The 15,517-nt window shown below is 42.1% G+C and overlaps 1 protein-coding gene across 1 annotated transcript; it reads right to left on the bottom strand.

Moving 5' to 3' along the window:
• Positions 1 to 3,323: 3,323 nt before the first annotated feature.
• On the bottom strand, positions 3,324 to 14,954 carry LOC107297136 (zinc finger protein 208-like). The gene is made up of 2 exons (XM_015826495.2): positions 13,110 to 14,954; positions 3,324 to 5,531 (listed from the first exon to the last, which is right to left on the bottom strand). Exons 1-2 carry the CDS (start codon positions 14,879 to 14,881, stop codon positions 4,253 to 4,255), a joined length of 3,051 nt encoding a protein of 1,016 aa, XP_015681981.2. The 5' UTR covers positions 14,882 to 14,954; the 3' UTR covers positions 3,324 to 4,252.
• Between the last annotated feature and the right edge of the window lie 563 nt (positions 14,955 to 15,517).

The raw sequence follows: 15,517 nt of genomic DNA, 5'->3' as shown, positions 1-15,517 counted from the left end.
TCTTTTTTTTCTTTTACAAAAAAAGCACAGAGAAGCTATCAAAGCTTGGTTCTCTCCAAAGTTCCAACCCAAAATATTCCCTTCTTTATACAATCCTTATTCCGGCTGCACATCCCTCCTCTTTCCCCATTGGCTGAGGTACTATGAGGTTACACTCTTTCCAACCACCTCTTACATATTTCCTGCTACATACTAAATCATACATCACATGTACATTAAAATTAAAATATAATTTATGCAAGGTGTGTCAGTTAATATTAATCAACTAATTGCACATGCTCAGTTGCCTGAGTTCTGGCCCCCTTTTTTATGACTTCTTAGAAAAATAGGTTCTTTCCTGTTTTGCTAGTTATCTTCTCTTACAGAAGTTTTTATAGCTTGTCTTCTTCCTTTCCCAGTCTAAGACCCAGCTAATTTTTGCCTACGTGTTTCTCTTACATCCTTTCTTTATGGTCTCCTTTCCTGGTTCCCATATATTATTAGTTTTGGTAAGCTTGTTTGTCCAGGCAGTAAGTTTCCACTGCAGCAAATTCAATTTTAAATTTCTCTTTCAATATTAAAATTTTGAAGACCTTTCCTTTACTTCTGTCAACAATCTATCCCAAACCTTTTCTTTCAGGTCTCCCAAGAGTGAACTCATTATCCCTCTTGCTGCAACTAAACTGAAGAAAAGTATAAATCACGTGGGGGGGGGGTGATGTACAACCACCAACGAGAAAGTACATCTTACTTGGGGGCTGGAGAAGATTGTTCCAGTCAGGTTTTTTTTCTTGGGGAAGGGGTGCAAAATAACTCCTCGAAACCTGCCTCTGCAAATGATTGAAGCTGTAAGAGCAGCGGTTCTCAACCTATGGGTCGCGACCCCATTTGGGGTTGATCGACCATTTCATGGGGCTCGCCAAGCAAGGCTGTCTGTCATTTTTTTCCCCTTTTCCGGCGGGTGCCTTACCTCCCTTAAGCTGGGCCAGCTGGTGGTTGGCCTGCTCCGTCTCTGCCGCTTGCCAGCTACGCCTCGGCCGGTGCAGGGGGCGGAACCACGCATGCGCAGTGCTCCCGGGCAGGGAAAGTCCTCGACTTACGACCGGCATTAAAAAGGTTGAGAACCACTGTGTAAGAGGGAAGCTTGGCACTACTTAGGCTCAGAGGTTTAGCCAAGTGCTGCGCCCTAAAGTTCATGAAGTTCTTGCTTCTTTGTGTGGTCATAAATGGTTGTCAGCTACATCCTATTAATACAATAATGAAACACAGGAACAATCCAGAAGTGCCCACTGGCATTGCTTCTGAACCCCACCTAAGACAGGAGGTGGATATGATCTTCCTGTCTGTATTATCGGGGAGTCTAAATCTTGCTAGAAGGCAGAATTCCTCAGAGCAGCCTTCCCAGTTCCCAGCCTTCCCACCTTTCAGCCATATTATTCCCAAGCAGCTTGAGCAAAATACTTGGAGGAAACTAGTTTGCAGAAAGCTGGTCTAAAGATTCCTGCCCTGCATGCTGTGATAAAATCAAAAAGTACCTCAAGAAAATATCAGTTTAAGGGTGCACGTCTTTATGAAAACTCTGTTATTGTGTGGTTCTTATTGTCATTTCTTTCCCATAAAGAGTTTCACTTGCAGGAACTAAACCAAGGGAAAGCATCCGTGGGGGGAACACAATGCGACATCAGGCAACAAGAAAGCGCACCTCCCTTGGGGATCAGTGGAGACTCTTCCAGCCAGTTCTTCGTCTTGGGGTGCAGGATAACCCCCCAAAACTACCTTTGCAACTGAAGGAAGCTCTGAGAGTGAAGCCTGACCCCACTTAGCTTCCCAAGATTAGCCAGTTGCTGCATCATAAGAGTCGACCAAGGTCTTCTTTGTACATGCAGCCTTAAAAAATTGCTAGGTTCATCCCATTAATAGAATACAGGTAGTCCTCGACTTACAACAGTTTGTTAAGTGACTGTTTGAAGTTACAACCGCAGTGACAAAAGTGAGTAATGACCAGTTTTCACACTTAGGACTATTGCAGCATCGCTGTGGTCACGGAATCAAAATTCAGCCACTTGGCAACTGACTCATATTTATGACGGTTGCATTGTTCTGGGGTCATGACCTTCTGACCAGCAAAGTCAATGGGGAAGCCAGGTTGACTTAATCACAGTTTGATTAATTTAACAACTACTGTGATTCGCTTAAGAACTGCGACAAGGAAAGGTCGTAAAATGGGGCAAACTCACTTAACAAACGTTTCACTTAGCAAGAGAAATTTTGAGCTCAATTTTGATCGTAAATCAAGGACTACCTGGAATGAAATACAGAATAAAATCTTGAAGTGCCCACCCACATTGCTTCGAAACACATCCGGATAGCATATATTATTTTTCCATCTGCATTCTTGCAGGGCCTAAATCTCACTAGAGGGCAGAATTGCTCAGAGCAGCCTTCCCAATTAACTTCTCTTGTTAACTTTCAGCCTTATTATTCCGCAAGCAGATTGAGCAAAATACTTGGAGGAAGCCAGTTTGCAGGAAGTTGTTCCAAAGCTTCCTGCCTTTTCACCGGAGTGGTTTTTAAGGGACATCAAAACCTCTAAAAGTCCTACAATTGTATGAATGAGTTCTTGTGGCTCTAGAGAAGGATGGTAAAGGGGTCCTTATGCTTTCAGGCTGCTTTTCTTCACCTGGAACTGGAGCTTTAGTCAAGGTGGAGGAAATTATGAACAGTTCTAAATATCAGTCAATTTTGGCACAAAACCTTCAAGCCTTTGCCAGAATCCTGAAGATGAACAATAATTTCACCATTCAATGACTCTGAGCATACTTCCATGTCAATAAAACAATGGCCTCACCAGAGGAAGATCAAAGTTTTGGAATGGCCCAGTTAGAGCCCGGACTTGAATCCAACTGAAAATCTTGGGGTGACCCTCACAATCTGACAGATTTGGAGCATTTTGCAAGGAAGACCTCCGTCAGGATCAAACTTCAGGCTGTGGGCAGAGTCAATGGGCAATGCTGCATTGTAACCACTGACACAACAGGGCACCTGTCATTATTGTCCCACCTTTATTATTTTTGCATCTATCTGTTCTACAAGGTCAAATAGGGGGTCCACACTCCTAGCCCCTTCCCTTAAATATTGCCATCTGATAGGAGCTAGGACGTGAGCTTTTTCTGTTGCAGACCCTGCCCTATGAAACACTCTTCCCCCTGAAGTGTGGCAGGCCTTTATCCTCCATGTCTTCCGTAAAGCAAGGAAGATCCAGTTTTTCCCCTAAGCACTGGGATAAGAAGAGGCGCCTGCACATCAGAAGCCTGAATTGAAACCAGGTTTTTGTTTGTATGCATTTGGTTTTAATAGTTTAGTTTATTAATTAGCCCATTGGCCATATCAGAATACAGAGTTCCAAACATCAATTATTAATAAAATCCTATAAAAATAAATTAAAATGAAATTGGAGTAAAATACAACAATATGATACATTGATAAGTGAAATAAGATAGAATTATATCTCAGTATCACCCCTAAAATCTACCCCAATCAGTCCCACATATGCTGATCTCAGCCAAACCATTTTACTCAAGTACTCTGCCACATTAAACATTGTTTTCAAATTATGGCCGCACATAAGATATATTGTATTAACATGGGGTTCCCAATGTGTAGTTAGTAAGTCCAGGGGGCCTGGTTAACTTCTACATTGAACAAAAGAATCACCTTGTTGGGACTCCTGGACCATCAAATTGCCATCAACCTTGCTAGAGGTGCCATGTATTGTAGGGCCAGTGCATGTTAACCGTGGGGTCTTTGCATTTTGCCCTTTGCAATGTATGGGGTCTATTGGTTTCTGTATTCAGGTTTTATTGCTGTAAATTCTGTGGAATCACCATTAGGTGGGATGCCATATACATTTTCTTAACAAATAAAGATACATACCCCGCGCTTATTATATGTAGAAATAACTCAAGGTGGCAAAGATACCTAATACAGATCTAAGCTCGCTTTCTCTGGCCCAGCACAACAGTTCACCATGACTCCGCGAAAGAGAACGAATGCACTAGGCCAGACAGAGGAAGCTCAGATTTCTTCCCTCATGTTTAATAAAACACGCTTGACTAAAAAGAATCATGCAAGAAATTAATAATTTCTCAGTTAGGCTTCCAGTAAGAGACAAGAAACAAAATTCAAGATCAAATTTTTCCTCATGTGGAATTTCTTTTGTAATAAGAGAGGAATTTTCTGCAAAACACTGTCCATAATCTGGGCATTTGAATGGTTACTCTCCTATGTGTAACTTTACATGATTTATAAGCTTATACCTACTACTGAAATCTCTCCCACAATCTGGGCACTCATATGGTTTTTCTCCCGTGTGAGTCCTCCTATGTATTACCAGGTCGGCATTCCGGATGAATCTTTTCCCACAATCTGGACACTCATACGGTTTTTCTCCTGTGTGAGTCCTCCTATGTATTACCAGGTCAGAATTCCGGATGAAACTTTTCCCACAATCTGGACACTCATATGGTTTTTCTCCTGTGTGAGTTCTCCTATGTATTACCAGGTAGGAATTCCGGATGAATCTTTTCCCACAATCTGGACACTCATATGGTTTTTCTCCTGTGTGAGTCCTCCTATGTATTATCAGGTACGAATTGCGGATGAATCTTTTCCCACAATCTGGGCACTCATATGATTTTTCTCCTGTGTGAATCCTCTTGTGTATTACCAGGTCGTAATTCTGGATGAAACTTTTCCCACAATCTGGACACTCATATGGTTTCTCTCCCGTGTGAATCCTCTGGTGTATCACCAACTTGTAATTAAGTCTGAAACTTTTCCCACAATCTGGACACTTATATGGTTTCTCTCCCGTGTGAATCCTCTGGTGTATCATCAGGTCGGAATTGAAAGTGAAACCTTTCCCACAATCTGAACACTCATATGGTTTCTTTCTTATGTGAGTCGTCAGATGTTTCACCAAGTGGGATTTGTAACCAAAACCTTTCCCACAATCTGAACACTCATGTGGTCTTTCTCCTGTGTGAGTCCTCTGGTGTATCACCAAGTTTGAATTCTGAATGAAACTTTTCCCACAATACAGACACTCATATGGTTTCTCTCCTGTGTGAGTCATCAGATGTTTCACCAGGTGTGATTTGTGACCGAAACCTTTCCCACAATCTGAACACTCATATGGTTTTTCTCCTGTGTGAGTCCTCTGGTGTATCACCAGGTTTGAATTGCGACTGAAACCTTTCCCACAATCAGGACACTTATAGGGTTTCTCTCCCGTGTGAGTCCTTCGATGTTTCACCAGGTCAGAATTGCAAGTGAAATCTTTCCCACAATCTGAACACTCACAGGGTTTCTCTCCCATGTGAGTCCTCTGGTGTTTCACCAGGTAGGAATTCTGACTAAAATGTTCTCCACAATCATGACATTTATATGGTTTCTCTCCTGTGTGAGTCCTTTGATGGTTCACCAGGACGGATTTCCAAGAAAAATCTTTCCCACAATCAGGACACTCATATGGTTTCTCTCCCGTGTGAGTCCTCCGATGTTGCACCAGGAGGGAATTCCAACTGAAACCTTTCCCACAATCTGGGCACTCATATGGTTTCTCTTCTGCATGAGTCCTCTTGTGTCTTACCATATTAGTGTTCATGCTAAATATTTTGTCACATTGGGTCGTCTGGTAGAGCTTCTCTCCTGTATGGGTCCTTCCATGAGAGAGCTACTCTGAGTAAAGCTTTTGCCAAACTCCAAACATTTGTATCGCTTTTCACTGGGTGGATCGTCTTGTGCATAATCAGCTGTGATCTGCAACTTCTATTTTTCCCACATTAAGCAGTTTGTGTGGCTTTTCCATCACTACTATTCTTGGATTCTTGAGGAGGACAAAAATGTTTCTGATCTTTTACTGTGAGATTCTTTGAGTCAACTCACTCTTACCTTCCTGAAAGGTTTTAATTAATGCCTGCCCATTTTGGCTATCCCAACGACTTCCAGTTATTTCCCCTTTTTCTTTGTTTGGATATTATCTCCCTTGACGTCTCGTGTAATATTTCCTTGAATTGCACTTGCTCTATTTTTTCCATCTCAAAACTTTGTTCTTGTTATTCGCTCCCTTGTCTCTCATCTGATGAGAAAGGAGAAGAGTTTTCAAACTTCGTGCAGGAAGTAGAAAAGGTTTTGGGTGATGGTTTCTCTTGCATTTTAATGCTGCTTCTCATTCCCTGTTGTGCAGAGTGCTCTTCTTGGCATCCTCTTTATCTGTAAGATTCATATTAATGGGTTAGTTTCATTATTGTTTAACAAATGGGTGCAGGACGTGTGAAAGCAGCAAAAAAAACAAACATATATTACCATGAAAACATCAAAATTCTAGTTTAACCTCTAACTGTCAATGCTGCTATCACAGGATGTTTCCGCTCCGACAACTGATGAAAATGCAGCCATTTTCTCTATTCCTTTAACATTCTTTTTCTTTCTTTAGAAATTAGGGGCAGCAGAGAGGGGGGGATTGGAATGTAAGCTCAGCTAGCCATAATAATAATAACAACGCTGCTGTGGGAATCCAAGGACAAGTTGATAACGTTTTGGCCGGCTGTGGAGCTGAGGAGAAAGCATGCTTTAAGCTAATTGGGGAATGTGATTTATGACAGTTAATTGGGGGTGGGAGTTGTACTTTGTTACTTTGTATCTGAGGGAAGGGAATTTAGTTTTTGGGTTCAACTATGTAGGGCCTATACTTTGTATCCCGAATAAATGTACATTAAGGAAGAATTTTGCCTCAAAGTTCTTTTGATGGGTTTCATCTATCGGAACCATGACATAAACATTATTTATGATTGACTTGGCATATAGAAGACTATCAAGATTCAAGTTAAAATATTGATTTGTTTATCAAATTCACACATATACGCCCACAGAAATAGACACCTAACAATTTACATATTTCTGTGTCCATATGTGTATGTATATTGATACATACGTATCAATATGATAAATCTTCAGAGTCAGTTAAACCTACAGTACAATGGAAACTAATTGAATAAAAAAATAAGTACAATTGGTGGGAATCAGGAAAAGATAACATAAAGGAAGTAAGATAAACACATAGGCAAAAATAGCTGGGTCTTAAGAGTGGGAAAAGGAAGAAGACAAACTATAAAAAAAATTAGCTGTAAGAGGAAACGGCTAGCCAGGAAAGGCACACTGAATTGAAAAACAGGAAAAGAACCTATTGTTCTAAAAAAAGAGGACATAAATATCTACAGAGTTTAAATAAACATTTAAATGTCTAATTTTTCTTATTGTTATTGTATATGTGGAATATGATTTAATATGTTATCAGGAAATGTGTATAGGCGGTCGGAAAAAGTGTAACCTTATAGTACCTCAGCCAATGGGGAAAGAGGAGGGATGTAGCGGCCGGGGACAGGACTGCATAAAAGAAGGGAATATTTTGGGTTAAAACTTTGAAGAGAACCAAGCTTTGAAAGCTTCTCTTCCGCTTATTGCAATAAACAAAACAAAAAGCCTTCACTGTGTCTTGGCTGGTTATTGGTCAGGCGAGCTTGCCTCTGGTCACGAAGGAAAGTAGCCAGGAACACATAACACATATCAATCAGAATAGACCTTGTAGGAATTGTAGCCTAAGCCCCTGCTCAAGCAGGAGACCCCCTATTATTTCAGACAAGTGGCTGCCAGTCTCTTCTTAAAAACCTCCAGCGATGAAGCACCCACAGCTTCTACAGGGAAACTGTTCCACTGGTTAAATTGTTCTCACTGTTAGGAAATTTTAGTTCCAGGTTGCTTCTCTCCTTGATTACCTTCCACCCGTTGTTCCGTATGTCGCCTTCTGCTGCTTTGCGGCAGCCTCTCAAATATTGGAACGCTGGAATGCTGCTATCGTGTCATCTCCCATCTCCCAGCAGAAAATCACAGGCAGAAGTTTTAATCATGCAGCATAAGTGCAAAAACATTTGGAAACAGAAGGAACATGCAGCAGCAGCAGCCGACATGTTTCAGCCTTGTTGCTTGCTCTGCTTTTACACCGTGGAGGGAAAGCAGGCAAATCTACTTGCTCCCCCTCTCCTCCGACCTGCCCCCCACTCACCTGCCAGCTGCTGCTTCGTCCCTGGGAAGAGCACGAGAGCCGCTCTACATCTCTCCATCCTCCCATGGAAGACGACGTTCCTCAGCCCTTGTCTTCTCCTCGACGTCCTTTCTAGCAATACTCGATGGTTTTCACTCCGTTTGACCTTAGCTGCTCTCCCTCCGGTTGGATGTCGGAACTCAGCTAGCAGCTATGCTGATTATGTTGACGGTTTCCAGGCGCTGTCGTTGTGTTAGAGCGCCACCTAGTGACGCGAGCCTGAAAATACACTCATTCCTTCTCCGGCGTTTCTAAGATGTTTTAATGAAGAGGCGTTTTCCATTCTTAGCCACCACGTCCATCACTTTTCTCCAGGACGATCTAGCCCTCGTCTGCCCTTTGGGGTCTCGCAGGGACGCCCTCATCGTCACTGCAACTGAGCTAGGAGCTTCACTTGCAGGAACTAAACCGAGGGAAAGCATCCGTGGGGTTGAACACAATGCGCCATCAGGCAACAAGGAAGCACACCTCCCTTGGGGATCAGTGGAGAGTCTTCCAGGCAGTTCTTCGTCTTGGGGTGCAGGATAACCCCCCCCCAAAACTACCTTTGCAACTGAGGGAAGCTCTAAGGGTGAAGCCTGACCCCACTTAGCTTCCCAAGATTAGCCAGTTGCTGCATCATAAGAGTCAACCAAGGTCTTCTTTGTACATGCAGCCTTAAAAAATTGCTAGGTTCATCCCATTAATAGAATACAGGTAGTCCTCGACTTACAACAGTTTGTTTAGTGACTGTTTGAAGTTACAAGCGCAGTGACAAAAGTGAGTAATGACCAGTTTTCACACTTGTGACTGTTGCAGCATCCCTGTGGTCATGTAATCCAAATTCAGTCACTTGGCAAGTGACTCATATTTATGGTGGCTGCATTGTTCTGGGGTCATGACCTTCTGACAAGCAAAGTCAATGGGGAAGCCAGACTGACTTAATAACAGTTTAATTAATTTAACAACTACTGTGATTCACTCAAGAACTGCAACAAGGAAAGGTCGTAAAATGGGGCAAACTCACTTAACAAACGCTTCACGTAGCAAGATAAATTTTGGGCTCAGTCGTGGTCGTAAGTGAGGAGTACCTGGAATGAAATACAGGACAAAACCTTGAAGTGCCCACCAACGTTACTTCCAAACACATCAGTACCCACATCTAGATAGGAGATACTATTTTTCCACCTGCATTTTTGTAGAACCTACATCTCACTAAAAGCTGGAATTCCTTCCGAATTTCCAGAGAAGTTTGATTCCAGCACTGAACATTCCCAGGCAGCTTGGGCAAAACATTTGGAGATGGCTGGTTTGTTGAAAGCTGATCTAAAGATTTCTGTGCTTTAGTAGTTGGCTCTCAGTTGCCCTCAAAACCTCCCTACATCCCCAAAATTTATAACTGATTTCCTGTGGCTCTCAAGGATTTAGGACATGGAAGCACCAGCATTTCAGGGGATCCAAGGGAACTAGTCTCACTCCTGGAGGCCAAGACTGATTTTAAGTCTGTTAAATGCGAGGTGATTCCGTAATTTCCTGAGCACAGAAATCTCCATTAAATCAAAGTGAGACACGTACACAGCACGGCCTAGAAAAAGGGGAGCTGAGAAAGCTATCTATATTTGGTAAACAAAACTAATACTTTTCAAAGAAATGTTTGAAAGCATTGTAAAAAGAACGGTAGTGTTCATTTGCACACAAAAGTGTTTCTGCCTGACACTCATTTTTTTTAATTAGAAATTTAAGGTAATATTCAAAACACATAACAACAACAGAAAATCAGCAATAAACAAGAAATTGGAAAAAAAATAGATCATACAGTTTATGCCTTCTCTCCTTCTTTCTAATCAGTAATTCTTATACACATTCCTGTTTGGAAATTGTGTCCGCTTAGCCAACCAGAAAAAAAACCCCTTCTTAAAAATGGATCCTGGCCTGAAGTCCAGGATCTAGGGTTAGGCAAACATTTCCCTTCCACGTTGCTCATATCTGTGCAGTATGCTCACATCATATGGTATTGCTGGAGGAGATAGAGATGAAAGATAAAAGAGACACTGACGTTTATAGGAGATGATTGGAGACAGCTAGATAAATAGAAGATGGAGAGAGAGGGAGGGAGGGAGAGAGAGAGAGAGAGAGAGAGGGGGGGGTACCTATAGAGATTAGGATTTGAGAAATGTAGAGTTTAGGAATAGAGAAAGGAGATATACTGTAGTGATAAGGGCAGTTTGAGCAGAGAAAAATGGAAATATAGTGTTATAGACTTCTTGAAAATATAGAGTAGACATAGATCATATAGAAAATAGGAAACTGGGATAAAAGATCTTATATGAGTGACATTTTGGTGTGAGGGTTAAGGCCTCAGCCTAGGAAATGAGTGGGAATCTTAGGCAGAAAGTCTGCTGGGGGTCTTTAGGCCAGTTCCTCTCCCAGCCCCTGAAAGGTGGAGACCTGGAGACCATCCACCTGTCCGTAGCTCTCACCGGCTAGCTTGCTTGCCTGGGACTCCTACCTCTTCCCACATCACAATTACATGAGGTCCTCACTTAATGACCCACGGGTCTTAGAGTGGCAATAGCAGCTGGAACTGCCAAGATTGCCCTCACTGAGCAATGTGGTCACCTGATGTCACTTTTTATAACCCCATTGCATAGCAATGAAAACTCGGGCTCCAATTACTATTACAACCCAAGAACTACCCATATTTCTTTCCCAAGCTCCGGAGAGGGCTGGAAATTTCACTCTTTCTGGACTGTTGGCATCCTGGGCTGCTTTTTTACTTTTGTTGAAGGAAAAGTCTTCATCGTGGTTCAGTCCAAGCTGGGAATAAACAACATGGCGACTGCTTTAGAAAGAAGGTTGCAGTTTATTGAAGAGGAGAGCTAGATAAAATGTTGGCTCTGGAAGAAAAATATATTTTCTCAAAGGATCTTAAAGAGGCAGAAAAGCATGCCCAGTTTTCTTAATAGTCCCAAGTCTCCCTCCCCCAAGCAAAAACCTTCTCTGTAGAAATACAGATGTAAATAATCCAGGAAGGTTGTAGCCCTCCAACTAGAAGCTTAGGAAGACAAAGACACCCAAAAACTACATACCCCACACAAACTCTAAGACAGGACATAATAGGATTAACCCACAGATACCAAAGGGCACATTCGGACTCAGGTCAAAGTTCATGCCACAGGAACAACTCCAAACAAAAGGCTCCAGAGGATATAAAAATCCACTCCCTATATGTGCTTGCTCTTTTTTCTGCCTTTCTAATATTTCCTTCTCTGGGGGGCTGACTTCCCACTTTCAACAGCAGTTTACTATGCAGAACAAAATCATGAGAGGTTTTCCTGGCAAAGGATTTCAAGGCATTTCAGCAGATTAAGATGTTTTGTAAGTGTGGTTGAAGAGGACAATGAAAGGTTGACGGCCTGGAACTTCGACTCACCCTCTGCTTGCAGCTCTGACTTTGCCACCCAAACAAAGGGCTGTGCAGGAGAAAAAAACCTGGGCGACTCAGCTGGTGCACAACCTGGGGGTCCTCCTGGACTGACGGTTCCTGCTTGGGGAGGCCATGTTGGGGGAAGGGCTTTGCATAGATTGCATCAATCCTGCCCTTTCCTGGACAGGGAGGCCTCGTGCCTCGGTCACCTCCAATTTGGATCACTGCACTGGACCACCCAGAAAGTTCAACTGGCCCAGAATGCTGCAGCGCACAAGGTAATGTGGGCCCCTAGGTTGCCCATGTAAATCTTTCTGGTGCAAGTTGCCCTGGATTTGTTTCTTTAAGGTGCAATTCAAGATGCTGGTCATCACCTTTAAAGCTATTTATCATAGCAATAGCTCTTAGACATATATACCACCCCACAGTGCTCTTGATTTCCAGAGTCAGCATATTGCACCCAACAAACTGGATCCTCATTTTACTCATCTCGCAGGGATGGAGTCAACCTCGACCTTGTCCCACCTTTATTTTTGCATTTATCTGTTCTACAAGGTCAAATAGGGGGCCCACAGTCCTAGCCCCTTCCCTTAAATATTGCCATCTAATAGGAGCTAAGAAGTGAGCCTTTTCCATTGCAGGCCCTGCCCTAGTTTATCGATTAGTCCATAGGCCATATCAGAATACAGAATACCAAACATCAATTATTGATATAAAAACAAAATGAAATTGGAGTAAAATACAACAATTTGATAGATAGCAAAATAAGATAGAATTATATTTCAGTATCACTCCTAAAATCTACCCCAATCAGTCCCACATATGCTGATCTCAGCCAAACCATTTTACTCAAGTACTCTGCCATATTAAACGTTGTTTTCAAATTCTGGCCACACATAAGATATGTTTTATTAATATGGGGTTCCCAATGGGTAGTTAGTAAGGCCAGGGGGCCTGGTTAACTTCTACATTGAACAAAAGCAAGAATCACCTTTTTGGGACTCCCAGACTATCAAAATGCCATCAATCTTGCTTGAAGTGCCCTGTATCTATAGGGCAAGTAAATGTTAACCGTGGGGTCTTTGCATTTTGCCATTTGCAATGTATGGGGTCTATTGGTTTCTGTATTCAGGTTTTATTGCTGTAAATGGTGTGGAGTCACCATTAGTTGGGATACATACATTTTCTTAACAAATATTGATGCATGCCCCATATTATATGTAGAAATAATTCAAGGTGGCAAAGATACCTAATACAGATCTAAGCCCGATTTCTCTGGTCCAGCACAACAGTTCACCATGGCTCCGTGAAAGAGAACGACTGCACTGGGCCAGACAAAGGAAGCTCAGATCTCTTCCCTCATGTTTAATAGGACACGCTTGACTAAAAAGAATCATGCAAGAAATTAATAATTTCTCAGTTAGGCTTCCAGTAAGAGACAAGAAACAAAATTCAAGATCAAATTTTTCCTCATGTGGAATTTCTCCTGTAATAAGAGAGGAATTTTCTGCAAAATACTGTACATAATCTGGGCATTTGAATGGTTACTCTCTTATGTGTAACTTTACATGATTTATAAGTCTATACCTACTACTGAAATCTCTCCCACAATCTGGGCATTCATATGGTTTCTCTCCCGTGTGAGTCCACTGGTGGACTATCAGGCTGGAATTCTGACTGAAACTTTTCCCACAATCTGGACACTCATATGGTTTTTCTCCTGTGTGAGTCCTCCTATGTATTACCAGGGCGGAATTCCGGATGAATCTTTTCCCACAATCTGGACACTCATATGGTTTTTCTCCTGTGTGAGTCCTCTGGTGTGTTACCAGGTTGGAATCCCAGATGAATCTTTTCCCACAATCTGGACACTCATATGGTTTCTCTCCCGTGTGAATCCTCCGGTGTATCACCAACCTGTAATTAAGCCTGAAACTTTTCCCACAATCTGGACACTTATATGGTTTTTCCCCTGTGTGAGTCCTCTGGTGTATCACCAGGTTTGAATTCTGAATGAAACTTTTCCCACAATACAAACACTCATATGGTTTCTCTCCTGTGTGAATCATCAGATGTTTCACAAGGTGGGAATTCTGACCAAAACGTTTCCCACAATCTGAACACTCATATGGTTTTTCTCCTGTGTGAATCCTCCTATGTATTACCAGTTCAGAATTCCGGATGAATCTTTTCCCACAATCTGGACACTCATATGGTTTTTCTCCTGTGTGAGTCATATTGTGTCTTACCAGGTCGCAATTCCGATTGAAACTTTTCCCACAATGCGAACACTCATATGGTTTCTCTCCTGTGTGAGTCCTCCGGTGTATTACCAGCTTGTAATTCTGCCTGAAACCTTTCCCACAATACAGACACTCATATTGTTTCTCTCCTGTGTGCATCCTCCGGTGTATTACCAGCTTGGAATTATGCTTGAAACTTTTCCCACAATCTGGACACTCAGATGGTTTTTCTCCTGTGTGAGTCTTTTGGTGTTTCATCAGGGTGGATTTCTGACCAAAACGTTTCCCACAATCCAGACATTCATATGGTTTTTCTCCTGTGTGAGTCCTCCGGTGTTTCACCAGATGGGAATTCTGACTGAAACATTTTCCACATTCCTGACATTCATATGGTTTCTCTCCCGTGTGAATCCTCTGGTGTATCACCACCTTGGAATTATGCTTGAAACCTTTCCCACAATCTGGACACTTATATGGTTTCTCTCCCGTGTGAGTTCTCTGGTGCTCTATGAGGCTGGAATTCTGACTGAAATTTTTTCCACAAATGGGGCACTCATACGGTTTTTCTCCTGTGTGAGTCCTGTGATGTACCACCAGATCGGAATTGCAACTGAAACCTTTCCCACAATACAGACACTCATATGGTTTCTGTGCCATGTGCATCGTCAGATGTTTTACCAGTTGGGATTTGTGACCGAAACCTTTCCCACAATCTGGACACTCATATGGTTTTTCTCCTGTGTGAGTCCTCTGGTGTATCACCAGGTTTGAATTCTGACTGAAACGTTTCCCACAATACAGACACTCATATGGTTTCTCTCCTGTGTGAGTCCTCTGGTGTTTCACCAATTCAGAATTATAACTAAAACCTTTCCCACAATCCAGACACTCATATGATTTCTCTCCTGTGTGAGTCCTCTGGTGTATCACCAGGTCAGAATTCCATGTGAAACTTTTCTCACAAAGAGGACACTCAAAGGGTTTCTCTCCAGTGTGAGTCCTCTCATGTCTCACCAGATTGGTGTGCATGCTAAATCTTTTGCCACATTGGGAGCACTGGTGGAGCTGCTCCTCCTGCATCGGTCCTTCCATGAATCAATGGAGTGCTGTTCTGAACAATGCTTTTGCCACACTCCAAACATGTGATCTGCAATCTGTTTTTTTTTTCCACAATAGGCAGACTGTGAGGTTTTTTCAGCACTGATATTCTTGGATTCACAAGGAGGCCAAAAATATTTCTCATCCCTTATCTGTCGGTGCTTTGATTCAAGACACTCTTTCCTTTCTGAAAGGCTTTCATTAATGCCTTTGGCTATCCAAAGGATCTTTTCTTTCCCACTGATGTCTACCTATTTCCCACTTTTTATGAATTTGGTAATTATATCTTTTTACCTTTTCATGCAATATTTTCTTGAGTTCCACTAATCTATTTTTTGCACCTGAAAACTCTGTTCCTGTTATTCTTTCCTTTGTCCTCCCTCCACCTGCTGAGGAAAGAGAAGAGTTTTAACATTTTCAGGAGGAAGTGGGAAAGATTTTGACTGATGGGTTGTTTTGCATTTTAATGCTGCTTTTCATTCTCTGTTGTCCAGAGTGCTCTTCTTGGCATCCTCTATAAGATTCATATTAATCAATTATTATCATTATTGTTTAAAGAATGGCTGCAGAACCTGTGAAAAGAGCAAAACCAAACCAAATATTACTATGAAAAAGCAAACATATCAAAAT

This window comes from Protobothrops mucrosquamatus, unplaced genomic scaffold (genome assembly GCF_001527695.2).
Source record: "Protobothrops mucrosquamatus isolate PMUCROS unplaced genomic scaffold, P.Mucros_1.0 scaffold3154, whole genome shotgun sequence".
Lineage (NCBI taxonomy): Eukaryota > Metazoa > Chordata > Lepidosauria > Squamata > Viperidae > Protobothrops > Protobothrops mucrosquamatus.
This window is presented reverse-complemented; position numbering and strand designations above follow the sequence as displayed.